Source organism: Spermophilus citellus (genome assembly GCF_964194105.1).
Source record: "Spermophilus citellus genome assembly, chromosome: 6".
Lineage (NCBI taxonomy): Eukaryota > Metazoa > Chordata > Mammalia > Rodentia > Sciuridae > Spermophilus > Spermophilus citellus.
Window position 1 is genome coordinate 9023666 of NC_138187.1, and position 27351 is coordinate 9051016.

General features: G+C 49.3%; 2 protein-coding genes across 2 annotated transcripts; both read left to right on the plus strand.

The window, feature by feature from the left end:
* Positions 1 to 183: 183 nt before the first annotated feature.
* POLR3K (RNA polymerase III subunit K) lies at positions 184 to 6515 on the plus strand. Its single transcript, XM_081299666.1, has 3 exons — positions 184 to 340; positions 1621 to 1708; positions 6030 to 6515. Exons 1-3 carry the CDS (start codon positions 230 to 232, stop codon positions 6155 to 6157), a joined length of 327 nt encoding a protein of 108 aa, XP_081155792.1. The 5' UTR covers positions 184 to 229; the 3' UTR covers positions 6158 to 6515.
* Positions 6516 to 14075: 7560 nt separating this feature from the next.
* On the plus strand, positions 14076 to 25180 carry IL9R (interleukin 9 receptor; the record flags this gene model as incomplete). The annotated part of the gene is made up of 9 exons (XM_081300324.1): positions 14076 to 14103; positions 18287 to 18388; positions 18730 to 18841; positions 18922 to 19100; positions 19552 to 19697; positions 20141 to 20342; positions 20778 to 20883; positions 22386 to 22470; positions 24326 to 25180. The coding sequence occupies 9 exons, from the start codon at positions 14076 to 14078 to the stop codon at positions 24857 to 24859; spliced, it is 1494 nt and encodes a 497-aa protein (XP_081156450.1). The 3' UTR covers positions 24860 to 25180.
* Between the last annotated feature and the right edge of the window lie 2171 nt (positions 25181 to 27351).

Below are 27351 nucleotides of genomic sequence, written 5' to 3' on the forward strand. Positions count from 1 at the left end.
CGCGCATGCGCAAGTAAGGCAGCTCAGCCATTGGTAAGCCGGAGGGGCGGGCGGCTGCGGTGACCAATGAGGGGTGCGAGGCCGTCTGCTGCGGGGCGGACCGGGAGCGCGCAGACACGTGACTAGTGTTGGGCTGAGGGGCGGGGCGGCTGCGGTGACCAATGGGAATGCGAGGCCTCCTGCTTCCGGGAACGCGCAGACTCGGAGCCCAGGTGGCGGAGTCGGAGCTATGCTTCTCTTCTGTCCGGGATGCGGAAACGGATTGATTGTGGAGGAGGGCCAGCGCTGCCACCGCTTCGCCTGCAACACTTGCCCCTACGTGCATAACGTCACCCGCAAGGTGGGCCCTGGAGGCCGGCTCTCCCCTGGTCGCTCCCATAGCCCGGTGGTATCGCCCTGGCCGGGCTGCGGCCTGGATCCTCGCGGGGACCTCTCTGCCACTTGCTCGGTGCGCGATGCTCACAGCCATGTCCAGAACGGCCTGAGCAGGTCTCGGGCTGCCCCCTATCTGGCGTCCCCGAGGGAGAGGCCTGAGGCTCTTCCAGTTGCCTTGCTTTATTTCCCCCATGGGACTTATTACCGTCAAATATATTTTGTAGCTTGCTCTTGTGCTGTATTTGTTAATCCTGGGACACACTCTCAGCAGGGCAGGGGTTTTTCTTTGTTCCGTGTATGTTTTAATCCGAATGCCCGGAGGGGAGTCTACTGCACAGTTGAGCGTACGGCAAATGAATGGTGTACACTGTCTATGACTTGTTATTTTCCCTTGATAATTCAGCTAAAAAGTAATTTTAGGAGGTAGGTCTCGTTGAGTTCAGAGTCTACTTATTTAAAACAAATGACTCACACTGGACGAAGGGGGGAGACGGGAAGCAAACTTCGGATCTCCAGGCTTTTAGTAAGTATTTAGCGATGGAGTCAACTGGTGGAAACCTGGAGTGGCTCAATTCTGGGGCGGAAAATGGGGCGGACAGGAAGGTAATTCCTGGGGTTCATTATGTAGGAGTACTGCCGATCCCTTAGGGTGGGACAGGAATGTGAATAGGGAATTTTCTGTGGCTTATTGGGATCAACTGACCCATTAGCGAGGGGTGTCAGTCACCTGTATGTCCTTTTGTGTTCCTTGCACTGGCTGAGGCCTTGCACTGGCTGAGGCCTGGGATTTCAAATCACAAAAGCTTAGGGAAAATGTTCTTGGACTTTTTTTCCTTATCCCTCAACTTAATCCTGACATTTCAGTAATGTCTGATAAAGTTCAAAGAAACAAAGTGTAGCTTGCTTTAAAAGCTGGCTGCCTGGGGGAATGACTGGGTTACCCAGCTAAGTGCTACTGGTTGACTTCTATCTAAGCTGTTGTCCCTACTTCCACATCCTCAGTTGCAGCTTCCAGTCTTTGCAGAGGTCTCTGACAGCCCAGCCTGGAGGATAACCCAGCCATGGGACCTCCTGTTCCCCTGGAGTGTGTTGCTCTGTGCAGGCAGGAATTGTGTTATATTTGGCATTCACAGAGCTCAGGGAAGGAAGTCGGGGGCACTTGAGGGCTGCTGTGGTTTGGAGGTCCTTGTTCATATTGTTCACTTCTTACTGGGAGTGTGAAGGCTGTTTTTGTTTGTTGTCTAGGTAACGAACAGGAAGTATCCAAAGCTGAAAGAAGTGGATGATGTGCTTGGGGGAGCAGCTGCCTGGGAGAATGTTGACTCTACGGCAGGTGAGAGACCTTTTCCATTGCTGAGCTGTGGATAGCTGTGAGGTTGCGGACTATGCCATTCCATGTTGAGTCTATGGTGTCCATGTCTAAGAAAGGGAAAGATAGGGCTGGGGTTGTGGCTCTGTGGCAGAGCGCTTGCCTAGCATGTGTGAGGCACTGGGTTGGATTCTCAGCACCATGTATCAATAAATAAAATAAACGTCCATTGACAACTGAAAAAAAAATAATAGGAAAGGTATTTTTCTTTATTAATTTGTTATTATTAAAATTTTGTCACCCCCAAAAAATATTGATACAAGCCTTGAAATGATACAAGCCAGGGTTGGATTCTTGGGGCAACCTCTTATTGTTGGTGAACCTCAGAGGCTTCTCCTGACCTCTCTGGCCAACTCATACTTGTAGGTTGTGAGCAAGAAGTGAGTTGCCAGTGCTTGGGAAATAGGAGGCGCTCAGGGGATGGCTCTGAAGGCAGCAGGAATGTTGGCAATAAGAGTCTACAATAAATTGTCTTCTTATTCTAATAGGGATTTTAGGAAGGTGATGTCAGGGAGTATTCAAGTGCAGGTTGGACAGAAATAGAGGTTTAAGACTTGATTCATGTTGGGTAGATATAGATGTGATTGGGGAAGCAGAGAGAAGGACCCTCAATACAGCCTGTTTTGAGGGGTAACAGCTAATTCAAGGTCAGTACTGTCTTTTCACCCGTAGAACATATAAGTATGTTATGGTAAAAGTTAGTATTGAGGGGGCTGGGGTTGTGGCTCAGCGGTAGAGTGCTCGCCTTGCATGTGTGAGACCCTGGATTCGATCCTCAGTACCACATAAAAATAAATAAGTGAAATAATGGTATTGTGCCCAACTACAACAAAAAAATAAATATTAAAAAAAAAAAAAGTTAGCATTGGCCAGTCGCAGTGGTGCATGCCTGTAATCCTAGTGGCTCGGGAGGCTGAGATAGGAAATCATGAGTTGAAAGACAGACTTAGCAATGGTGTGGCAAGGTGCTAAGCAACTCAGTGAGACCCTGTCTCTAAATAAAATACAAAATAGGGCTGGGGATGTGGCTTAGTGGTCAAGTGCCCCTGACTTCAATTCCCAGTAGCAAAAAAAAAAAAAAAAAAAAAAGTTAGCATTGGTAGAATTTGTCATTAAAAGGTGGATTATGGACCTGGACCTGAGAGTGTATAAAGGTGTTTTCCTGAGAGCAGGATTGTGTGGTTGGGGTGAGACTCTGTGATGAGCCCTTGCCTAACGTGTGAGGCACTGGGTCCACATCCCAGCACTGGAAAACATAAACAAGAGAATAGGATCATTTTCTCCAAATTAAATCAATTCCAAGGTATATCTGTGCCCCTGGGCATTTTGAAAAGGTGTGGGATGTGGTAAGATATGGGTAAGAACAGCTCCTGAGCTAAGAACAGCTGCTGCCAAAATGTCCCCTGGACATAGCCATCAATGGGAAGATAAGGAACGTGTCCACTGTCCGGGGAAGCAATTCTTTTAACAAGGAGAATCTGTGTGGCATGAGCCCCAAAGTGCACAGCAGCCTTAAGCCACTATCTTAGTCCCTTGGTGTTGCTGTAGAAGAATACCACAGACTGGGTAATTTATAGAAAACAGAAATTTGTCTCTTATCATTCTGGAGGCTGGAAAGTCCAAGATCAAGGTGCTGGCAGGTTCAGTGTCCTCTGGAGGTCTGGCAGTAAGAATGCAGGAAGCAGAGACCCAAGGCAGCCCTGGGCAGTGAACCCCTTACTATGGGCCTCATAGCTCTTAAATTCTGTTTTCCATGAAGTCCTAAGGCTTGGATATAATTCTGCCAAGTTCTTTGCTACTTTGTAACACAGATGCCCCCCCCCCAACCCACATGTACCCCTGTTCCAACAAGATGCTGCTCATTCCTTGTAAGATCCAGTCAGAATAGTCTATTTCAACTGTTGTTGGGACAGACTAGGCAAGACACTGAAGACGGCAGGAAACAGATTTATTTGGCTACAGCCAGGTTCAGAGGACAAAGCTTTTGCTGTGATCAATCATCAATCCCCCTGAACCCAAAATTCAGGCAGTTTCAGAACTTTATACCCAGTGTGTAAGGGGAGGGGCTCAGAAGTTCACAATCTGCAGAAGTTCATACAAAACAGCTTTTTCTTTCACTGTTCTAGCTAGGCAGGTTAACCCTTTAAGGACAGCGCCTGAGGAGGGGAGAGCTTCTCGCCTTTCTTCCCTCCCTCTGCCAGCTGTTACCAAGGAGCCCAATTGGTAACCTCTTCTCTTTGAAATGTAAACATTTCTGTGAAGCACCAGCCTGGTTAAAGGATCTGTCTTTTTTATTACACTTTGCATTTGCAAACATACTTCTATAAACTGTGGTAAATATTGTTACTATACTAAATAGGTCATAAATGTTTGTGAAAAACTAGTAAAGGGGTATTTAGCACCTGGAGTTCTGATCTTGTGTGGCCAGGTAAGTTAAGCAACAGGAAATAGTAAACTTAACTATATTGAAATCTTTCCTAGAGATTCTTTTGCTGATATTCCTAAGGTCAGTTATGGGGAAGATTTCTGGAGAAGCTTAATTAAGATTTTCTGTGGCGTAGGTGGTGCCACTATACAACCAGTATTCCTTTTTTTTTTTTGGTACCGGGGATTGAACTCAGGGGCACTTGACCACTGGGTCACATCCCAAGCCCAGGGTCTAACTGAGTTGCTTAGTACCTTACTATTGCTGAGTCTGGCTTTTAACTTGCAATCCTCCTCTCTCAGTCTCCCGAGCTGCTGGAATCAAAGGTGTGGGCCACTGGGCCTGGCCCACAACCAGTATTCTGTTCACAACAAGTATGCAGTCTCCAGGAAGAAGCCCCCTCCCTACAGCTCTTGTTTTCTCCTGAACCCTTAATAGAATCCCCTTAATGCTCCATTCATGGCCTGACAGGCTTTTTCTAGCATTTACTTAAAAACTTCCAGCTTTAGCTGGGTGTGGTGGCTTGCACCTGTAATCCCAGCTACTTGGTTTTGTCTTCTTTTTTTTTTTTTTTCCTTTGGTACTGGGGGTTGAGCTCATGTCCCCAGTCCTTTTTTTTTTTTTTTTTTTTTTTTTTGGAGACAAGATCTCATTGAGTTGTTTTGGGCTTCTCACTAAGTTAACGAGGTTGGCTTTGAACTTGAGATCCTCCTACCTCAGCTTCCCCAGTTACTGAGATTACAGGTATGTGCCACCAGGCCAAGCCAGTTCCAGCTACTTGGGAGGCTGAGACAGGATGATCACTTGAGTCCAGGCATTCAAAGCCAACCTGGGCAACATAGTGAGACCTGGTCTGTAATTGAATAAATAAATAAAATAAAAATAAAACTATTCTGTTTTAGTAAGCTTTTTTGCTGCTGCAACCAAAAGACTGATGACAATTTTAGAGTGGAATAAGTTTATTTGGAGCTCATCATTTCAGAGTTCTCAGTCCATAGGTGGTCAGCTATTGCTTTGGGATCAAGGTGAGGCAGGGAATGATAGCAGAAGAATGTGGAGGAAAGAGGTTAGGACAGGCCACCAGAAGCAGAGAGAGAGAGAGAGAGAGCAGAGCCCACAAAATATAAACCCTAAAGGCACACCCCCAGTGACCCACCTCCTGTCACACCCTACCTGCCTACAGTTACCACCTGGTTAATCCCTTCAAGGGATTAATGCACTGATTAATTAAGACTCTGATAGCTGAATTATTTAACCTCTAAACTTTCTTGCATGATCTCACTCATGAGCTTTTGGGGGATGCTTCAAGTCTAAACCATAACACATTCCATCGTCTGTTCATTGCCCAGTCTCAGGTATGATGTTATAGTAGCACAAAATAGTCATGGTGCAAGTTAAGTCTCCAACCAGTCTTCAGCCAGATTGAGAAGAAAAGTAGGATCCAGGGAGTGGGAAGGAGGTTTTTTTTCTTGGTACTGGGGTTTGAACCCAGGGGTCCTTTATCAATAAGCCACTTTACCAGCCCTTTTTATTTTTTACTTTGGGGACAGGGTCCCACTAAGTTGCTGAGGGTTTTGCTGAGTTACCAAGGCTGGCCTCAAACTTGCAATCCTCCAGCCTCAGCCTCTCAAGTCACCCGGGTTGCAGATGTGTGCCTTTGGGAGGAGTGTTTTCAAGGTCTTTCTGACTCCTCACTCTTAGTACATTGTGGGAATGATGTCTATAGACATATTATTGGAAGGAAGGCCCGATGAGCAGTGAGGCTTCACACCTTTAACATAATTTTTTCCTCTTAAGAGGTAGGTTCTTCACCAGCATCATTTTTGTATAACTGGGTTGCTTGATTCTTCTCCTTGCCAGAGCCATGTCCCAAATGCGAACATCCTCGAGCTTACTTCATGCAACTCCAGACCCGCTCTGCAGACGAGCCCATGACCACCTTCTACAAGTGCTGCAATGCTCAGTGTGGACACCGCTGGAGGGACTAGGCCCAGCTACACAGTGGACGCCCAGCGGGATATGAATCGTGTTCTGAGGGTCTTCGCTGGTGTAGTGGGAAGTTCGCCCCTTGGGATGGAAGACCAGGGTGTCAGGAAATGGAGCCTGCCTGCCAGTCAGGGAGTTGCTGTGTGTGGGGAGGAGACCCACAGGGAAGTGTGCTGGGTTTAAAGTCCTGCTCATTCGCCTTTTACATTCACTAGGCAGATGACATTTTCTCACCACCAATGAATACTCCACTGTTTGCACAACTTAGTACTTTAAATTTTCCTAAATATTTAACTGTTAATTATAAACCTGTAACCAAAACTTGTTTTGAATGTCTCATAAAAATGAAGTTTAATACTATTTTCTCAGTGTTTTTTTTTTTCTTTTTTTTTAGAGAGAGAGAGAGAGAATCTTTTTTGTAGATGGACACAACACAGTGCCTTTATTATTATTGTTTTTTTATGTGGTGCTGAGAATCGAACCCGGGTCCTGCCCGTGCTAGGCGAGTGCTCTACCTGAGCCACAATCCCAGCCCCAGTGTTTTAAATATTTTAAGAAATACCAAACCCCAAAGCACATTGATCTCTCCACATCAACTCCTATGCTTAAGTTTAAACAGGTTACAGAATTGCTAATAACATGGATATGAATTTCTTTCTTTTTTTTCTTTCACCAGATTGCCTTGGCTGTCCATAAGCTTGTGAACCTCCTGCTTCAGTCTTCTTAGTCGCTACTGCTTCCTTCCTTTTTTTTTTTTTTTTTTTTTTGTGGTGCTAGGGATTGAACCCAGGGCCTTGTGCATGCGAGGCAAGCACCCTACCAACTGAGCTATGTCCTCAGCCCCACACTGGACTTCTTATTTCATTTTTTAAACTTTCCTTGAATCGCTTCCTGGGGTTGCAATAAATGTGTTAGCGTGCTTTTATAGTTTCTATTGTTAATCTTTCTAGTCAAAGAAAAAGGACACCTCAGACTAGCTGGAAACAAGATCTAGTTGATAGATTGAAAGACAGGGCCCTGTCTTTATTTTTATTTATTTATTTATTTTATTAGTTACACATGACAGTACAATGATCTTGACAATTCATACATTTGAATCAAATGGGATATAATTTCTCATTTTTCTGATTGTACAGGTTGCAGAATCACATTGGTCATACAATCACCTATATACATATAGCAATAATAATGTCTATTTTATTCTGCTGCCCTTCCTATCCCCCCAGGGCCCTTTCTTTAAATTATTTGTAAATCTTCACCTCCTACCAAATCTCTCTTTTTTTTATTATTTGTTTTAATTACACATGTCAGTATAATGACCTTGACATATCATACATTTGAATCAGATGGGATATAACCAAATCTCTTAATAGCGAATTCTTATGAAATCATGAAACTCAAATTTCTGCCTTTGATACTTTTTTGAGACTGGTATCTTTTCCAGAAATGATGTCATCTTTACATGGAATTATGATTATTTTCTATTATTATAACACATTGACCAGGTCCTGAGCCCATTTTACCTAATTGTTTTGTTTTTCAGTACTGCGGGGATTGAACCAGGGGTGCTCTCCCATTGAGCTACATACCCAGACTTTATTATTTTTTTTTAAGACAAGGTCTCACTAAGTTGCTGAGGCTGGCCTCAAAATTGCCATCTTCCTGCCTCAGCCTCCCAAGTTGCTAGATTACAGGTGTGTGCTACTTGACTTTGTTTATTTTTTGAGACTAGTTCTCACCATGTTGTCTGGGGTAGAACTCCTGGGCTCCAGCCAGTCTCCACCTTGGCCTCCTGAATAGCTGGGACTACAGATGCAGATACATGCTGCTGTGCCTGGCACATATCCTTAGTGTCTTCTGCCTGGGCCATTAGTGTTGTTTCCTTAGGCTCCAGTTCTTGTGTTTAAGGTTGTTGGGAGGTGGTAGGGATCAGTTGTATAGATCATGGACTCTGAAGCTAGCTTGGTGGATAGTACTTCCTCATCTGTACAATGGAGATGGTAATAGGTGGTTTCCAGGTTTATAAACCTTTTTTAGTTTTCTTTTTTTGCCATACCAGGGATTGAACCCAGGGCCTTGTGCATGCTAGTAGAACATTTCAGGTTCTACTGAATGGGTCTTGCTGACTGTGCAGATCCTCCTGCCTGCAGCTGTAGTTCTCTGCTGCCTTTGCTTGGGGCTGGTTTCCAGTGCCCAGCTCAGCCTTAAGGGCGTGACTCTTCAGATCAGCAGTAGCATCTGTCCACTCAGCAAGAGCCCCGGGAAAGGACTTCCAACCATTCTCTTGCTTTGATGGACTGTCGTAGTTCTCAGTTCTTCTCTCTCAGAACACCTTTTGCGCTGAAAGGCCGGTAGCCTTAGACTTGCTTCCTCTGGCATGCTTCCTCTGCTTCCTCTGCTGCAGCCTCCCACTGAGCCACCCACAGTAAAGGGCTTTCTTTGTTTGGCTGACAAAGGAGCCACAGGGAAATGTCACTGGCTCGCAGCCTCGTCCCCTCTCTTCATCTGTGTGAACGTGCTCTGCTGCAATGAGATCTTCTACTCAAATTTCCGAGTTTCCCTACCTTTGCTTTCCTGTGCTGGGCACATCCCTGTGATGAGTGCTGTCTGGTGACGTGGACACTGCTGTCATCACACCCAAACACACTGCTTTGCCCTCTGAGTTTTATTCACTTTACTGTTGGCACTGGGGATGGAACCCAGGGGTGCTCTACCACTGAGCTACCTTCAATTTTCATTTTTAATGTGTGTGAAGAAATCCTATTGAGCATTGAGAGTAGTTCTAATGATGATTTCCTATCTGGTAATACTAACAGTTATGGTGTCGATGCATAGTCACAGTTTTTCTTTCTTTTTTCTTTTTATTTTTTGTAGACAGATAGCAAGCCTTTGTTTTATTATTTTTGTATGCGGTGCTGAGGATTGAACCCAGTGCCTCACACATGTTAGGCAAGTGCTCTGTCACTGAGCCCCAGCCCCAGCCCCAGCCCAAGTCACAGTTTTACTTGTCAGTGCTGGGAATTGAACCCAGGCCTTTGCCCATGCCAGGAAAGCACTCTACCACTGAGCCACGTCCCCACCCCTTTTTATTTTATTTTGGGACAGGGTCATGGTAAGTTGCTCAGGTGACCTTGCATTTGACAATCCTCCTGCTCAGCCTTCTGAGCTTCCTGGGTGACAAGTATGTGCCACTGCAACCAGCTCACCTTTCTTATTTTGACAAGATGGGTATGCACTGGTAATAAGCAAAACTGATATTATGTGGTGGCAGTGTGGCAGTCCTTGAAGCCCTCATTGGTAACTGCACCATCTATGTGCCACAGGCCAAGCAGCATGGTGAAGTGCTGTGGAAACAGTGATGGACACTGGCCAGTGAGTGCCACCGGGCACCAGTAGGGCTCCGTTCACACCTGGGGTTCCGGGAGGATAGAGTCTGTCTCCCCAGGCAGCAGCTGCACTGGCAAAATCTGCCTGATGTAACTGTTTTGGAACTTCCAGGTGAAACCTTGGTTGTTGACTGATGGTGATTAACTTTGGTAAGCCAAAATTTTCTCTTGTCTGCTTGAGCTCCTAGCAGCTCCCCAGCCCCCAGCCCTGATGCCGGCATCTACCACCTATAGGGGCCAGATTGAGCAGGAGAGCTTTGTCCTCCAGTGTTGTGATTGCTGCCTCTCCCGTTGGAGGTGCAGGCACATGCAGGCAGCCATTGTCAGCCTGCCCTACAGGCCACCCCTTTCAGCTGAAGAACTCCCAGGGGGTTTGGAGAGCCAGCAATTGTGTATCCCTTCATTTTTCTCTTTGTCAATTTTTTAAAAATTTTTTTTAGTTTTCGGTGACACAACAAACATCTTTATTTGTACGTGGTGCTGAGGATCGAACCCAGGGCTGTGCGCATGCCAGGCGAGCGCGCTACCGCTTGAGCCACATCCCCAGCCCCTCTTTGTCAATTTTTGTAAGCAAAACTTCAAAGTCTTGGACCTTCAAAACCAACCACATATGGGGGAGTTGAAGAGGTTACAACATATGCTCAGAGTAGGGCAGAGACGTAAGCACCTCAGGCTAGTGGACTCTTGGCACAACTGTTTACCCCAACAAAGAAGAGATCAGTAAACCCTCAGAGGGGAGAGTCTGATTTCTAATAATGTTATTATTAGATGCAAATACCAGATTTCAGTAAGAAATCACAGAAGGTTAGAAAGAAATAGGAAGGGATGGTCCCTTCAAATGAAATACCAACAGAAATTGTTCTTGAGAGAGACCAGCTTGTGGGCTTGACAGAAAAAGATTTTAACCACTTGATTTAACAGATGCTTGGACAACTAAGAGAAGATGTGGACAAGTCAAAAAAATGCATGGCCAGGTCTGGTGGCCACACCTGCAATTCCAGGTATCCAGGAGGCTGAGGCAGGAAGATTGCAAGTTCAAAGCCAACCTGGGCCACTTATCAAGGCCCTGCCTCTAAACAAAAAATAGAAAGGGCTGGAGGCATAGCTCAGTGATAGAGTGCCCCTGGGTTCCACATACACAAACAAAATGGAAATGTCAATAGACCAAAAAAAAAAAAAAAAAAACCAACAAAACAAACAAACAGCAACAACAAACACCACAAAACCACCACAAACAAACAAAAAAAATAAATAAAAATTCTGGAGCTTAAAGTTTGATAACTGAAATGAAAATTTGCTAGAGTGACACAAAGGTAGATTTGAGCAGAGGAGAAAATCTGTGAAGTTATGCTAGTAACTCAGTAATTACTGAGTCTGAAAAGTGAACAGAGAGCTCAAGGGACCTCTGTTACACTAAGTGGATCAGCATGCATTCTGGGAGTCCTGGAGGGGGTGAGAGGGGTGGCAAGAATATATGAAGAGAATGAAGCTGGGCATGGTGGCACATACCTGTAATCCCAGAGACCCAGGTGTTGGAGGCAGCTCAGTGAGACCCTGTCTCAAAATAAATAAAAGAGCTTGGGATGTGGCTCTCTGGTAAAGCACCCTCAGCACACCCCTGATTTTTATGTGTTAATGCAGTTCATAAAGAATTCCAACCATTTACAAGTGTATGAAGCAGAATGGGGGTGTAGCTCAGTAGAAGGCCCTGGGTTCAGTCCCACTACTGAAAAAAGAAGCATTAATCTTTCTAAATTCACAGGTTTAAAAAAAATCATAGGCTGGACTTGACTGGTGTGGTTTGCTGACCCTGTTTTCCTCCTGTAGTCCAATCAGCATGCGACCCTGGCAACAGGCCTCTCCCTCATTTGGTGACTTGTTTCCATGGTGACTCTGGCCAGGTGCTCCTCTTCATAACTGTGGCTTCCTTGCCTGTCTGTGGATGTTGTTTTCTGGGTACCTTCATGTGCTGTGGAAGAGGGTGGGCGATCAGGGGTGTGCCATTCGTGCATTTTCTAGGGGAAGAAGCACTGACCTCACGCCTGTATCCACTGGTGAAGATGTACTTTTGTGCTGTCTTGCACACTTTCTCCTTTTCTCTCTCTCTCTCTCTCTCTCTCTCTCTCTCTCTCTCCCTCCCTCCCTCCCTCCCTCCCTCTCCCTCTCCATCGTGTCTCTCTCTCTCTCTCCCCCTCTCTCTTCCACTCTCTCCTTCCTGTGGCTACTACCTGAGCTACTCTCTTCTGCCACACCCATCCATCATGATGTCCTGCCTTGCCTCAGACCCAGAGCTGTGGAGTTGGCCTACCTGTTGTGGACTGAACCTCTGAAATTAAGAGAGTTCATGCATAAAGGGAAAAAAAGAGAAACTCAGGAGAGAATGGCAGTTGTTAGTTGTGGGAGCAAATGTAAACTCTATTGTAGCATCACCAGAAAACTAAGGGAGTTAGCTTTGGAATCCCCGTGGAATGTGAGCACCTCCAAGACCAGAGTCTGCCTCCTGGAAAGCACTGTGTTCACCGGCTCTGAGTCTCTGCTCCCCATCTTCTCACTTCACTGTGCGTGGTAACCTATACCTTGCAGTGGGATAAGTAGAGGAGCTTGACCTCTGGGAGAATGACACATCTCCTTTATATTATAGAATTATTGCAAGTGACCATGATCATTTATACTAATCAACCAACCTCAGATCAACCAAATTTGAAACAGGCTGTTGGCTCCTGACCTCTTTTCTTAGAACATTTTAGAAAAATTCTAAATATAAATTCTAATTATAAATTTCCAGCCCCTTCCAGATGTAAGACTCTCTTAAAAGCTTTTTGACCGTTTTCTAATCCAGGAATGTCTTTCTCAAGGATCTGGGAGCCATTGCGGAAGTGTAATTGTCAAGGAAGACAGTACCTCATCCCCCAGTCTCTCATGTCAGGACAGGGGCTTGACTTCAGAAGTGCCCGTGCTCCAGGTGTAAAGATGGGAGAACACACTTTCTTTTGGTAAGGCCAATTAGCAAACCTGGTGGCCTCAACCTCCTCCCCCTTAGTTCTCAAAAACTCTCCAGCACTTTGTTTTTGTGGAGTGGAGCTTATTAGACAGAGTTCTGGGCCTGTCTCCTATTGCAATAGTCTTTGTTCACAAAGTCTCTTTTGTGTTTAAAAAAATGTATTTTTGTGGAATCTACTATATATTTGTATCATATAAGCAAGGACTTAGCAGAATAAAGATACTCCAAAAAAATCTAAAAAAAAAAAGTAGATAAATATGATATATCTCTGGTCAGTCATTGCTAAGCTGCTTCATGACTTGAGCCTTTGGTTCTATCTCTTCAGAGAGCTGCTGCACAGGACACACACAGCACACATGTGTGCATGAACACTCTCACACACTGAAATATGATCTTATGTGGCACAACAAAGAACATATAGTCAATATGTACATGAAAAGATGCTTCTCTTAACTAATTATCAAGGAAGTACAAAATTTAAAAAAACATTGAAATATCTTTGCCTATCAGACCAGCACAGATTAAAAAGACTGATAATGTTTGCTGTAAACAAGGGTTATGAGTGTTCTCACAGGGCTGGTGTGAGTGGAAGTTGGTGCCCTGTTTTTGTAGGGCCACTTGGGGTATCTATGAGTGTTTTTAAATGTCAACCTTGAGGCCCCCTGATTCCACTGTTGGCAAACATTTTTATGGAAGTACTCCTTCTGTTGATTAGAGATCTATGCCTAGAATTGTGCATCACCTCCATGTAAAATACTGTATGTAATGGTGCAAAAGTCCATTTAAGGAACTATTAAACCATGACATATACTGCCATTCAATGCATGAGGAAGATTTGTCTGTGACAACCTAGAAAGAGGTTGCAAATAGCCAGAAGTACAAGGAAGCCACCTGCCAATAGCACAGTCTGAGTCTGTTAAGAATATGTGCTTATTTGAATGAGCTTAAAAGGTGTCTGGAAGGATTTTGGCTAAATTGCTGGCAAGGGCCACCTCTGGGCACGCTAAGTAGGCATCTCCCATTTCAGTTAGTCCCTCTGTGCTGTTTTTTTTCCTTGACTGAGTTTGCTTGACCTTTATGTTTCGCACCCACCCTGCCCCTGCTGCTCACAGCTGGTCTTGTTGGTGGAAGAACTGCACCTCTGGTTCTGGAAAAACCTGGGAGGGGTGAGGGCCCTACTCTGCTGTCAGGGTCCTTGCTTCCTCTGCTAGTTCAGTGCATCTTGACGGTGGTGCTCTGGTTCTCGGGAGAAGCACAGTGGACTCCCATCTGCCAGTCAGGAGACAGATCACTAACACCTAGGTTTGGCAACTCAGTGTCACAGGGCCTGTGGTAAGCAGTGACAGGCATCTCTCAGCTCCGTGAGGGTTACTCTGCTTTGTACCGTGGTTTAAGATGTGGGTGGCCTGTGTCAGCCTGTCATGAGGCCACGTCACTGCCGCTGTGGTTATCTCCTGGATCAGGTGAGGGGCTTTGCTGCACATCAAGGACTGTCACAGCAGGTTGCCTCTGGGCTGGTGATGCTGAGACTCAATGGCACTGGGCAGATGCATTTGGGAAGGTGAGTCTGTATTCTGGGTTCCTCAACCTCTGACCGTAGCATGAACTTCAGGAAGGAGAGAGAGACCAGTGGTCCTCTATCCCTGGGCCCAGGGAACCACCGTGGCATTTGGGAGCTTCTTCCTAATTTTTCGTCCTCTGGTGCTCTGGCCTTAGCATATCTGAGACTGTAGAATTTGCAGTGCTGACCATAAAATCATACACTGCAATTTCCAGGCCTTCAGGCGGCATGGGTACCATTGTGGTCTGTGTGGTCATGCTCCAGCTGGACAGGGGAAGGAAGGGTGCTTCTCATTATGGAAGAAACTTCTTCTGTGACGGAGTTGACCTTTGTGGGCATGAGAGCAAATGGCGTTGTCATGGCCATGAGGTATAAGTGAGGCCCTGGGGCAGGTAAAGCCCCTCTGAGCTCCCAGGCCTCTGGGGGCTTCAGGGCAGAGGAGGAGCTGGGAGGCAGCAGGTGCAGGTGGGATTCCAGGAGGGTCAGCTCAGCCAGGCAGGCAGAAGGGAAGAGGGTGCATCCCCTGGAGCTCTGGGCTAGCTGTTCTCATGAGGGGCTTGAGGAGATGGTCCTGCTGTTCTGGGCTCCCCTCTGGCCTTGTGAGGTCAGTGGAAACCCTCCTGGTGTGAGTTCAAATTCCGTCCCATCGTTGCCTTCATGGATGACCAGGGTGGCCTCTGTAGTAAGGTGGGGGAACATTTGGGAAGAAGATAGCAGAAGTCTGCAGGTCACCCTGGAGCCCGGTCCCTACTGGGACTCCACAGAGCAGTGAGCTTCACCTTCAGGGGGATTGCTGGACTGGTGAGGGGGATGCTGGAAGAGGGTTGCCCCCCACTGAGGCAGCAGGAGTAGTGGGCATAGTTCCCCAGGCCCTGAGGAGAACCTCATCAGCTCCTGCACTGTGCCCTGGCACACTCTGCCTGGGGAGATAGATTGGGGGCTGGAGGCGAGCTGCGGAGAGCACCATGATGGGGAAGAAGCCAGGCCCAGGGCATAGAGTGAAGGGGGCCAGGCGGTAGGCTTGTGCCCACCCATGCAGGCTCTCTGACCCCTCCCCTCCCACCCCCGTGCTCCTTGGGCACTGTCCTTGCCCTCCCCCCCCCCCATCCTGGGTCTGTGCCCTTATCCACCTAGCATCTCTGGTCCAGCCCTCTTCTCTCCTGAACTTCAGCTTGGTGTGCCCCCAGACATCTGACCCTCATGTACCCTCCCTGCCAGAAAATGTGTGGCAAGATGCTTCTAGGAACCCCTCCCCGATTCCTGACCTTCTCTGCGTCTCCCTGTACCTCCTTCCTCCAGTACTGGGCATTGAACCTAGGAGTGTTTTACCACTGAGCTACATCCCCAGCCTTTTAAATTTATTGCTTTGAGACAGGTCTTTCTACGTTGCTGAAGCTGCCCTCAAACCCACAATCCTCCTGCTCAAACTTGAGTCACTGAGATTACAAGTGTGAGCCGTTGTGTCTGGCCCCTCTTGTCTGTTATCTTTGTCCTCAAGCAGCTGGCCTGCCCACACTGTCCCTTCTGCTCCCTATGTATACCCAGACCCATCAGGATCACCAACCTGTGCCCAACAGCTTTGGGAGTTCCCCTGGTGCCTGAGAAGGCCATATCCTGTGTGACCCAAAGAGGGAGTTCTCTCCTGCTCCCATTTTCAGCCCTATTTCCTGGCACAGCCTCCATGTTCCCCAGGGTGCAGCTGCTTCTGGCAGCTAGAATCTGCATTTCTCTCTTCACCTCCAGCAGAGAGAAGACAGTGCTGGACAAGGGTTTATTTAAATAGCAACCTCCATCCATCTGCCTCCACATCCTCTAGCTTTAGATGTAGGCAAGAGAAACAGGATCTCATGTCTTCCCCCATTAAGATAAAAACCAGGGCTGGGGTGTGGCTCAGTGTAGAGCACTCTCCTGGCCCTGGGTTCATTCCCAGAATCACACGTACACACGTACACACACACACAAAATATATAATAGGTTTTGTGTGACAGTAAGTGAATACAGTGACTGGTCCCCAGTGGAGCCAATTTGGAGCATGTTCTGCAAGGCACTAAGGAGTCCAAAGCCTCCTGGACATCCCCCATGATGGTGGCTTGCTCTGGCGTGGGAGGAATAGTGGGGCCTGAGGGCCAATATGGATACCATATATGCAGGGCCTATATGGATACCCTCCCCTGGGGCTGGCAGACTCCTTGGTCAAAGCCAGGGTTCCAGCTACAGGGCCTCCCACAAATTCATGGTATCCCAGAAATCCAGGATAGGTAGGCCATCTGGGCCAGATGTGGACCAGTGGGCTTCGTGTTGTGTTTGCAGACCTGATGGGGAAGGCCATACTAGTCCCTGGTGTCAGCCAGGGTGTCAGGAACCACCTCTTTCTGGTGATGCAGACTCTGGCTTCCCCTCTTGTTCTCACGCCATCCTGTGACCTGCTGTCTGAGACTTCCCTGGAGCCAACCTGGCACCTCTTGGAGGACCAAGGGGTACTATGCTGACTGGCTGGCCCAGGGTTTTCCTCCCTCTGTAAAGTCTCATCCCATGTCTGCAGTGATTTAAGGGAAATCTGTGATGCCCTGAGGCTTCACCCGCTTTGTGTGGTTCTCAGTGGGTGTGTACTGATGGACTCACACATTGCCCTCAGGCAGCTTCAGGCTGTGTGGGAGCTAGGAGGACCCCTGCTAAGAACAGAGCTGCCATGTGCTACATGTGGGGCAAGTCCCTGGTCTCTCTGGGCCTCAGTTTCCCCAGGTTGCTGCTGGTGGCACCCAGCTCTCTGTCACTCCTCTTGTGTGCATCCTGCCCACTATTCTTCCCACCTAGTCTATAGAGGGGGACTGTGGAGCTGAGAGATACCTGATTGCCTGCTTTCCAGCCACCTGCTCCTGGGCCAACCTGTGGCTGGGCTGGGTGGGTGCCTCTCCTGGGACAGGGTCTCCACAGGGGTCTGGGCCAGCTCTTAGCAGGAAGTGGCTGCTGTGATGAGCTTTTACCAGGCCTTGGTGCCTTCCCACCCTGAATGGACTGACAGTGCCAGTAAGTATCACAGGAGGGGACAGACCCTGCCTGCCTTGCTAGGCAAGTGCTCTACCACTGAGCTACATCCCCAGCTTCCAGACATTACCACGGAGAACTTGCCTTTCATGCTGCTGCTGGTAGTGCCAGAGTGCATACTCCTTTCCAGGGAAGATTGGGTCTTATCAGTGGTTTGTCCTCGGGGTGCTAAGGTGGGTGGGGTTGGAGCTGTGCCTGCTGAGGGATGAGGGCTTCTGGGGGGTAAGCATGCTCTGATCTGTGTGCATGTCTGCTTCCTTTTTCTTCCTTATCACTAATCGGGCTTGTGTAACCCAGCTGGCCCTGCTTCCTGCTTAGGGGCTATCAGCGAGCCATCTGTAGCTGCAAATGGGGTGATAGGGCGTCAGCAGCTTCCCCACAGCCAGGAGCTTCCTGATCCCTCTGTCTGTAGTCAACCTCTGGCTCCCTCAGGGATCCTCAGCAAAGGGGCTTGTCCTTCTTGGGGTGTAGGACACCTGGGAATAGAGAGATGATGGGCATTTTGGCAAGTGCCATCTGTTGCATGGACACCTACTGCCATCCTCAACCATGTTACTGAGGCAGAGCTACAACAGGTCTTCATTTAAGGCAGCAAAAGGCAGTGCGATAGCTACGCATGATTGGAGGCTAATGTGTACCCCTGGTCAAGGCCCTTCCCCTCCTTGGCATCTGCTTTCGTGTTATGAACCTAACAGCCTTTCTCATGATTGTCAAAACCAAAGTACAAAGTGCAGTTTCCACAGTTGGCACACCATGTGACACCCAGGAAGGAGCTCCGTGGGCCTGACAGTTTTCCCCAATCCTGACTGCCCTTCAGTGTGGGCCTGGGCCTGGCCTAGGGGGAAGGACAGGCAGAGGATGGCGGTCTCAGAGAGGGCCTTGTAGGCATACATGGAGATGCTGCTCTCAGACTCCAGGAAGCTGTGTCTTGCACATGGAAGCCACAGTCCTTGGTTGGGTCAAGTGACCCTTCTGAGCTGCGGATTCTTACTGGTGAAGATTGGACAGGGATGCCTGGTTTCTTTCATTGGAAATGGTGATGGTGAAGGTGATATCCCATTCAGAGCCTCTGCTAAGTGGAATCTCAGGGAACTTCCCACCCAGAGAGGCATAGGCCTCTCAGTCTAGTCCCTTGCAGGTTGGACCTTGGAGAGTGAGGCCCTGATTCGAGATCTGGTCACATGGCTTCTATTCTGTACCTGTGCCTGCTGGGGAGTTTCTGTCCCTGAGGAGGGAGGAGGTGAGTACTGGGCACTGGTGTCTGTGTGGGGCAGCTGGATGGAGATCTAGGGGCTGGAAGTGGGGGCATCCCTGGGAGAAGAATGGACCCAGATTGCTAGGACCTGTCCTCCGGGGTCCCATTGACCCTAGGCTTCCTGTGCCCTCGTCTTGGTCCTGACTTCCCTATGTACATGGACTGAGCCCATTACCCCCAGGCCCCCCAGACCTGCCTTTGACAGATTCTCCTTGGTCATTCTCTGGAGACTGCCTTGTTAGGGTTCAGCTGTCAGGCCCTCTCTTGCCCCTGCCTCAGCTCTGCCCAGAAGCACCTGGTACAGGCTCCAATGGTCTCATCTCCAGGGCCATGGGCTGGAACCTTCACCTGCCTCACCAACAACATCCTCAGGATCGATTGCCACTGGTCTGCCCCAGACCTGGATCCTGGCTCTGGCCCCTGGCTCCTCTTCACTAGGTGAGGGGAAGGGTGGTGGGGGTGGGAGTGCAGCCCCCCTGGAAGCAGCTTGCCCTGGTGCTGATATATGGCCTTTCCAGCAACCAGGCACCTGGCAGCAAGTACAAGTGCATCTTCCAAGGTAGTGCCTGCACCCTGGAGCTGCCCCCTGAGGAGGTGCTCTTGCCCTCTGACAACTTCACCATCACTCTCCACCGCTGTGTCTCTGGGAAGGAGCAGGTCAGCCTGGTGGACCCACAGTACCTGCCCCGGAGACATGGTGAGCAGGGGTGCCTTCCCAGGGCCAGCCTACTGCTTGGTGGGTGGGGGCAGGGACCTCAGCCTGTGACCCCTGTGGTCCTGAGTCCTTGCCAAGGGAGACCTGGGGTTGGAAGCAGGTGACCCTGGGAGGGGATGGCCATGTGCTACTTACTGCAGGGCCAGGGTTTGGGCAGAGGATGAAGATGCAGGGCCAGCTGGGGTGGGGGCTGAGTTGGGTTCACATCACTAGAAATGCACTCCGGTCAGAGCAGGAAGGAGTCCAGCAGCAGAGTGTGAAGGAAAGGGGAGCAGCATTGGGAAACCTCCTTGCTACAGGGGCTAGGATAGTTGTTCTGTCCCTGTCTTCCAGTGACTCCCCTGGTTTGAGGGGGCCTTCACCATGCATCACGGGAATCTTAGTGCCCTAGATCTTGGCATGCTGAAGGCCTCACATATCCATTCTGTTTCAGTTAAGCTGGACCCTCCCTCTGACCTGCACAGCAACATCAGCTCTGGCTCCTGTGTCCTCACCTGGACCATCAGCCCTGCCCTGGAGCCAATGACAACACTTCTCAGCTATGAGCTGGCCCTTAAGAGGCAGGAAGAGGCCTGGGAGGTAACGCTTTGGCTTGCTCCCCTGGGTCTTTTCTTCCCCAGAGTGGCTGCCATGAATGGTAAGGAGGGGAGGGGGCCAGAGCCCGGTGTGTGTGTACACGCATCATCCCCATGTATATAAGTATGCCGGTGTATGTGTGTATGTGTGCACACAGTGGGTGGTGAGCATGCCTGTGCGTGGATGTGTTTGTGTGTTTGTATGTGAGTGTACATGAGTGTGCCTGTGCTTTGTGTCTACATGTGTGAGTGTGTACTGGGGTGCCTGAGTGTGTGAGTGTGAAATGTGCCTGTAGATGTGTGTGTGTGTGTGTGTGTGTGTGTGAGCAGGGGTGTGTCTGTGTGTGAGTGTGCACATGTGTGTGTGTGTGAGTGGTCTGCTGTGTGCACTCTCCAGCTGGACCCAGCCCCACACCTGGTACCTGCTCACTCTCCCTGGCTCTGCAGCAGGCCCGGCACAAGGACCGCATTGTGGGGGTGGCCTTTCTCATCCTTGAAGCCATCGAGTTGAACCCTGGGTCTACCTATGAGGCCAGGCTGCGTGTGCGGATGGCCATGCTGGAGGACGATGTGACTGAGGAGGAGCGTCATGAGGGCCAGTGGAGTGAGTGGAGCCAATCTGTGTGCTTCCCCTCGCCCCAGCGAGGAGGTGGGTCCACATGGCGGCTGCTCATCCACAGCTTGGCCTCCACTCTTCTGTCCATCCTACCCCTTTACTTTTCACCCCAAGGCCCCTTCTCCTGCAGTCTGAGATGTGCAAGGGGAAACACACCCTGGGCTCCTAGGAGCCTGCATCTAGTGGCTACCATTGGGAGTGAGTGTGACCTAGAACTCTATGCCAGATGGGGCTCAGTCTCTTTAGTGAGGGTGAGGCTGACCCTGTGCATAGTGCTGCTGGGAAGGCTCAACGACCTGACCACCAGCCGTGTGGCAGATGGAGGGGCGGGCCAAGAGTGAGACTCACCCCAGGGACTTTGCACTAACCTCCGAGGCCATCCCAAATTCTTTCCTCTTTGGCCCAGGGAACTGATAGGGGCCCTTTGTCAGGTGGGCTTGGGGGGAACCTCTCCTTTCCTGACCACAGGTCTCCTGGTCCCATCCTGGGGCTGGATAGACAGCACTTTTATTGCTGTACCTGTCTTTCTCCTTCTGACTGGCCTGACCTACCTCCTGTTCAAGCTGTCACCCAGGTAGGTGGCTACTGTGTGTGTGTGAGTCTGTACACTTGACTATCAGTGCATGCACACACAATGTCTTAGCATGTACATGTGAGTGTGTACATGTGAATGTCTTAGTGTATGCATGTTTTAGTTGTGTGCATGTGTGTGGGCATATCAGTCTGTGCATGTGTAGGTATGTGGTGTCTGGGACATAAGGCCAACCCCCCTGCTCCTTTCCTTCCCTCTACATTGTCTGGTGCTGAATGGAGTTGGGTTTTCAAGTGTCCATACTGGGCCATTGTGGGTGTGTCCCCACGTTGACAGGGGAGAGAAGGGAGGGAGTGCTGTGGTAAACCTGAACATGTGATATGCTTGGTCCCCACCAACTGTGGAGAGACCCAGAGTTCCTGGGACTCAGGAACCTGAGGTCCTTGTCTCCTGGCACTGGGGATGTTGCTTGGTTTGCCCACTGTTCACATGTTGTATTGAAGTGCTATTTTGGGCAACTGGGGTGCACAGGACCGTGTTCTCATCCCTGAAAGACACTTCAGAGAGCAAGATAAGCCCCCACACCTTATGTACCACGTGTCAGGTTTTGAGGTCACAGGAGCCTTATCTGGGACTGAGGAGGAGACTGTCCAGCTGCAGACAAATGATGGAGAGAACAAGAGGACTGACACAGGGCAGGAGGGCATGGGGAGGGTGCCAGCTTCTCCTTAGAGCACTGGAAGAGAGCGGCATGTGATGCCACACCATTTGGTTCAGGTGGTTAGAATGGACCACTGATGTACAGGTGATTTGACTTGAGTGAGGGTGAGGAGACAGAACACCTCAGAAGGAGTTGCCAGGGTCTTAGGCAGAGAAGATGGGATTTGAGTGGTGATCCCTGAGGTGAACTCCAGGGGCTAGGCCCTGGGAGGTCAGCGAGGTTGAGCTGGCCCTATGGGGTTGGAGCCTTGCATGGCCTCCTCTTGGGCAGGCAGCTGGGTGATCAGGTGGATTGGGAGCTGGGCTTATCTGCCAGCAGCACACATGCAGTTCCTGGAGCTACTGGCTCTGAGGGCTGAGGGCAGGACTGGCCACTTCCAGGCACTGACTCTGTGGCTGCAGCTCACCTGGAAAAGACATATGCCTTGGTATAAATCAGTTCTATGGGGCATTAGCCAGAGAGGTCACAGCCTGCCATTTGTGTTTTGCCCTGAGGGTGGGTTTGTCCATAGGGTGGGTGGGTTGGTTTGTTCTTGAGAATGAATCTTGCTATGTTGCCAAAGCTGATCTTGAACTCTTGGGCTCAAGCAACTCTCCTGCCTCAGCCTCCTGAGAAGTTGGGACTACAGAAGTGAACCATCATGCCCAGTCCTCTGAGGAGCAAGAGGGAGAGAGGGGCAGCAGCCTGGGTGAGGCAGGTTGACATCTTCTGGCTGGACGAGAGCTCCGGTCTCTGCAGTGACCTCAGACTTTCTGGAGTGTGGCCTTGGGAGGAGCCTGTACTAGGGTCTCTGCAGGCTCTGACTGTCCCTTCCTGGCCTCAGGGTGAAGAAAACCTTCCGCCAGAACGTGCCTTCACCAGCAGTGTTCTTCCAGCCCCTCTACACTGTGCACAACGGGAACTTCCAGGTGTGTGCAGAGGGCACTGCAGAGCATGGGAGCAGATATGGCTCCAAGATTTGACCTGTGCAGGTGTGGGCTTGGATGGGGGCTGGGCTGGTCTTTTTTTTTTGTATAGTTTGTGGGTCCAAATTGACACACTGTCTCAAATGGTAATAATTTAACTGTATTTTCACTGCTGATTTCTTTTTGTTCCTTGGCCTCCACTTCCATTCTTTCTTTCTTTTTTTTTTTTGTGATGATGTTTTAAAAAATAATTGTTTTTTATTTATTTTTATGCTATGCTAAGGATTGAATCCAGTGCTTTACACATGCTAGGCAAGCGCTCTGCCACTGACCCATAACCCTAGCTCCAGTTCCATTCTTTTTTTATTTTTTAAATAGTTTTTAGTTGTAGATGGACACAATACCTTTATTTATTTATCTTTTTGTGGTGCTCAAGATCGAACCCTGGCTTCACACATGCTAGGTGAACGCTCTACCACTGAGCCACCACCCCAGCCCCCAGTTCCATTCTTGATGGGAAATTAAACTTTCATTTGTCTGCTCTGCTACTGAGGGAAATGAAAGCATATTATGGGCTGTCTGCACCCACCCCATCTCATTCCTTCTTCTCACCTCCTCTTCCCCAAAGGTTTTTGTCCTGTGGCTATGGGGAAGGGTCTTTGGCTTGTACTACTGTCCTGGCCCTAATAGGACCTCTGACTTCTTCTTTGGTGGCCACCGTGAAGTGTCTGGTACCTTATGGGCCCCTGGGTATCTCCCTGGCACCATTGCACATGAGTGCACCCTGTATTTCCCTATTGTGGGCCTGGGAGGGAGAGCCTCAGATCACTTTTGTAGCCCCCTACCTCTGTTGGATTGGCAGTTCATGCTCCCTGAGAGGAGGTCGGGAGAGGAAAGTCTCCCTTGGTGGTCTCTGTCTTTCCCCTCTCAGTGCTGAGTTCTTCCCTAAGGTCCAGGCCAAGCTGACCCTGCTCTTCTCCAGGATCTTGCTCCACCCTGTGGCCAGGGATGTCCCCTTCACACGGTCTCCAGCTAATTATGCAAAAACATCCTTTGTTCTCTCAATAGGGAGACTAGTTTTCTGTTGTCCAAAAGTATAAGTTGTAGCTCAAAACTGGGCACTTGGCTCTGGAGGGAGTTCCACTCTTCCCCAAGCCAGTGGATGTGATGTCAAGAGCCCAGGCAGCTGTCCTATCAAGAGGACAGGCTGAGCAGGCAGAAGTAGTTGGCCCTTGGGCTGTGCCATCCCAGTTATAGGCACTGACCCCTTTTCTGCAGAACCATGGCAGCTGCCAGGCGATTCAGACTTCAGGGATGGGGTGCAGGTATAGGTATGGTGCTAGATATAGGTCAGCTCTCCAGGAAGCAGATGGAGGGTGTAGTGTGTGGTGCATTTGGTGGAGGCTTTGGTTCCACTGAGGGAACAGATTCATTTTGGAGGTAAGGGCTTCCAGTGGTTCCAGAGAGGGTCCTGACTGCATCTCTTGCCTTGTGTGTAAGTGGGGTTCTTTGGGGTGCCCAGGCTTTGTAGCTGCTGGAAGACCCTGGCAGTGTGCTCTCAGAGGTTAGCTTTGTCCTTAGCACCTGTCATCAACTTTACCCTGGTTCAGGCTGCCGTGAGTGCAGGGCTCAAGGCTTGGGAGTACTGAGGGAGCACTCAAGGTCCTTGCTGATGCCAGGCTGGCACATGGGGAAAGATGGAATGTTCTGGGCACAGGTGCTCTTGGCCTATGGTGGAAGGCAGGAGAGCTTCCTGGAGAAGGAGGAGGGCTGGGCCTGCCCAGGGTAAAGTAGCTGCCCCATGTGAGCTCTGAACCTGCTGCTTAAGCCCTTCCCTCCCCCCTGTGCTCTGTTCCAGACCTGGATAGGGACCCATGGAGCTAGCCTACAGCTGACTCAGGACTGTGTCAACACCCTGCAAGGAGCCTCAGAGTCCAGCATCTGGGAGGCCATCACACTGCTCACCTATGGCCTGGCACGCTCCAGGCAATCCTCAAGCCTGGAGGAGCAGGAGGGCACTGGTCCTGGTCTCTCAGAAGCCCTGAGCTCAGTGAGTGTGCAGCCAGCAGGATGTGTGGAGTTGGGGGAACAGTCAGCCTACCTGCCACAGGAGGACTGGGCCTTTGTGTCCCTCACCAGGCCAGCTCCCCCAGACTCCCAGGGCAGAGGCAGTGACTACTGTGCCTTGGGCTGCTACAGGGGGTGTCAGCCCTCAGCCCTCTCAGGAAACACACAGAGTACGTGGCCCATCCCAGCTTCAGCCTGTGGCCCTTCCTGCAGCCAACAGGGTGCAGAGTCCCAGCAGGGAGACACCTGTGAGGGAGCTGGTCATGGTCACGGACTGCAGGAGGAGCTGCCTTCTACTCTGGACATGCCACAGGCTCAGTCCTGAAAGTTCTAGAACTGTGACTCCATTGCATCATGTCCATTTTGGCGAAAATGGACTAAAGTCCCTGGAGCTGACCCTTGGCTCAACTGGACCTCCTGGGAAGGGGCACCTGTGTAGTGGCCAGAGACTAGATGGAAGCAGGAAGCCCTTCTCAGCCTCTGTGCTCCTGTGGGGAGGAGCCTCACCCTCAGCATCCTGACAGCCAGCCCGTCCCTTCCCTCCACCCTTCTGGCTTTGTCCCAGTCTTCCCTCAGAAGAGGGTTGTGGACCCAAGCTATTCTACCCTCACTCCCATAAAGGGCCAGCTGGGCCCAGTGGACACCGGTGAGACACCATGACCACGTGGAGCATCCTCTCCTATGCCTTCTTGAGGCACTTTCCCTGCTGAGATTAAAAGGGACATCTTGGCTATTTCAAATTGCAAGGGGGGCAGCTGGAGGAGGTGGGAGGGGTGGTTTGTCCAGCCCTATGCTTTCTGGGCTTCAGGACTTTGGGGATTATGTTTCTAACACATGAAATCTGGAAGGCAAACATTCTGACCATGGTGCCATGCTTTCAGATCAAGGCCTGGGATGGCAGGCTCCATTTCAGCTTAAACGCCCAAAATTATGTTGTGGAATAATCAGAACAGTGAATTTTAGAGGTTCTGCATCAGGACTAGCCTGTGGCACAGACTGAACAAACTAACAGAATCCAAGCTCAGGAGGCAGTTGATGCCTGTGAAAAGAGATAAACAGAAGTTGCTTGGGGAAATGAAGGTATGGTACGAGGTCTTCCAAGCTGATCAGAGGTGGGTCCAGGAGCTGCCTCCAGGTTCTACCTGGTAGGTGTGGTCCTATGGGGCTCCTGGGGTTGCCTCCAGGTCTGGCTGTCCTTCCCCAGGAGACTTCTGTGGGCAAAGATGCAGACTTGGGTTTGTCCCTGCATTCTCCTGAGTTTATCCTCTGCATCTACAGGTGTCTCCATATAGAACCCACTTTGCCTCACTGTGAGGCACAAAGACAAGGGGAGTCCAGGTGGCTCAGGTGTGGGCCAGAGCAGAGGCCTGGGGGAGCTCAGAGTCCCCAGGCCTCCATGACATGGATGCTGTGCAGTTCTGTTATTGACCCACCTATTGAGGTACATCCTGATTCCTTAAAGTTCTCGACCATTGTGAACACGACTGCTGTGTGCCACTGCATGCTGTATTTAGACATGGGTTTTCAAGGCAGTTGTCTGAATTCTTAGTATCATGAGTGTTGAGCCCTATGGTGAGAAACTGCCAAACTGTTTCAACAGTGGCCAACTTCTGTGCCCTCCCCCAGAATGCATGAGCCCCTGTTGTTCACATCCTCCACAGTGGAGACTGCATGGCAGTGCCCTCTTGCTGTTTTTGTCATTTTCTCCTCATGGCAAGTGGAGCTCAGCATTATTTTCCATGCTTTGCCATCTGCATGTCCTCCTCCTCCTCCTCCACCACCTCCTCCACCACCTCCTCCTCCTCCTTTTAATATTTTTAACTGTAGATGGACTTTTTTTTTTTTTTTTTTTTTAGTACAGTGTTGAGAATTGAACTCAGTTCCTCCCACATGCTAGGCAAGTGTTCTACCACTGAGCCACAACCCCAGCCCTGCATATCTTCTTTGGTGATATCTCTATTCCAATCTGTATCTCTTTGTAATTGGAGGGTTTATTTTCTTATTGTTGCATTTTTTTTTTTTGTTTGTTTGTTTTTTTAGCACTGGGGGTTAAACCCAGTACCAGGGGAACTTGACTACTGAGTTGAATCCCTAGCCCTTTAATTAAAAAAACATTTTTTTGGTAGTTATAGATAGACAACATGCCTTTATTTTTTATTTTATTTTTATGTTGTGCTGAGGATTGAACCCAGTGCCTCACACATGTGAGGCAAGCACTCTGCCACTGAGCTATAGCCCCAGCCCATTTTTTTTAGAATTTTGAGACAGGGTCTTGCTAAGTAGCCCATACTGGCCAATTCAGCCTCTCAAGTTGCTGGAATTACAGGTGTGCACACTGAGCATGTTTGAGTTTTGATACACCAACTTTTCTACCTTTTCCAAGTACTTTGACATTGAGATAAAGGAGTCAGGTGAACCATATGAGCATGTGTTTGGGCTCTCTGTCCACCTCCACTGGAGTCTGTCTCTTCCTTCACCAGTGTCACATTCTCTTCACGGTGTCAGCCTTTTGACTGGTTCTGGCATCCAGATGTGGAGTTTGTCAAGCTTGTCCTCTTGCAGTCAGCGTCACCCATTCTGGGTTCAGAAGCAGTTTTCTGGGAATTTGGTATTGCACTGAATCTACAGATCAAGCTTGGGAGACTTTCATCTGAGCTGTATTGAGTCAGTCAAGTCTGAACGAAGAATATATGTGCACTGAAGGATTTCGGAAAGAATAATTGTACTTTAAATGAGCTGTTAATTTTTTTTCACTTGTTTTCTTTCTGTTGGTCACCTTGCATCATTTCTGTCACTGCACTTCAAATTCGCTAACTC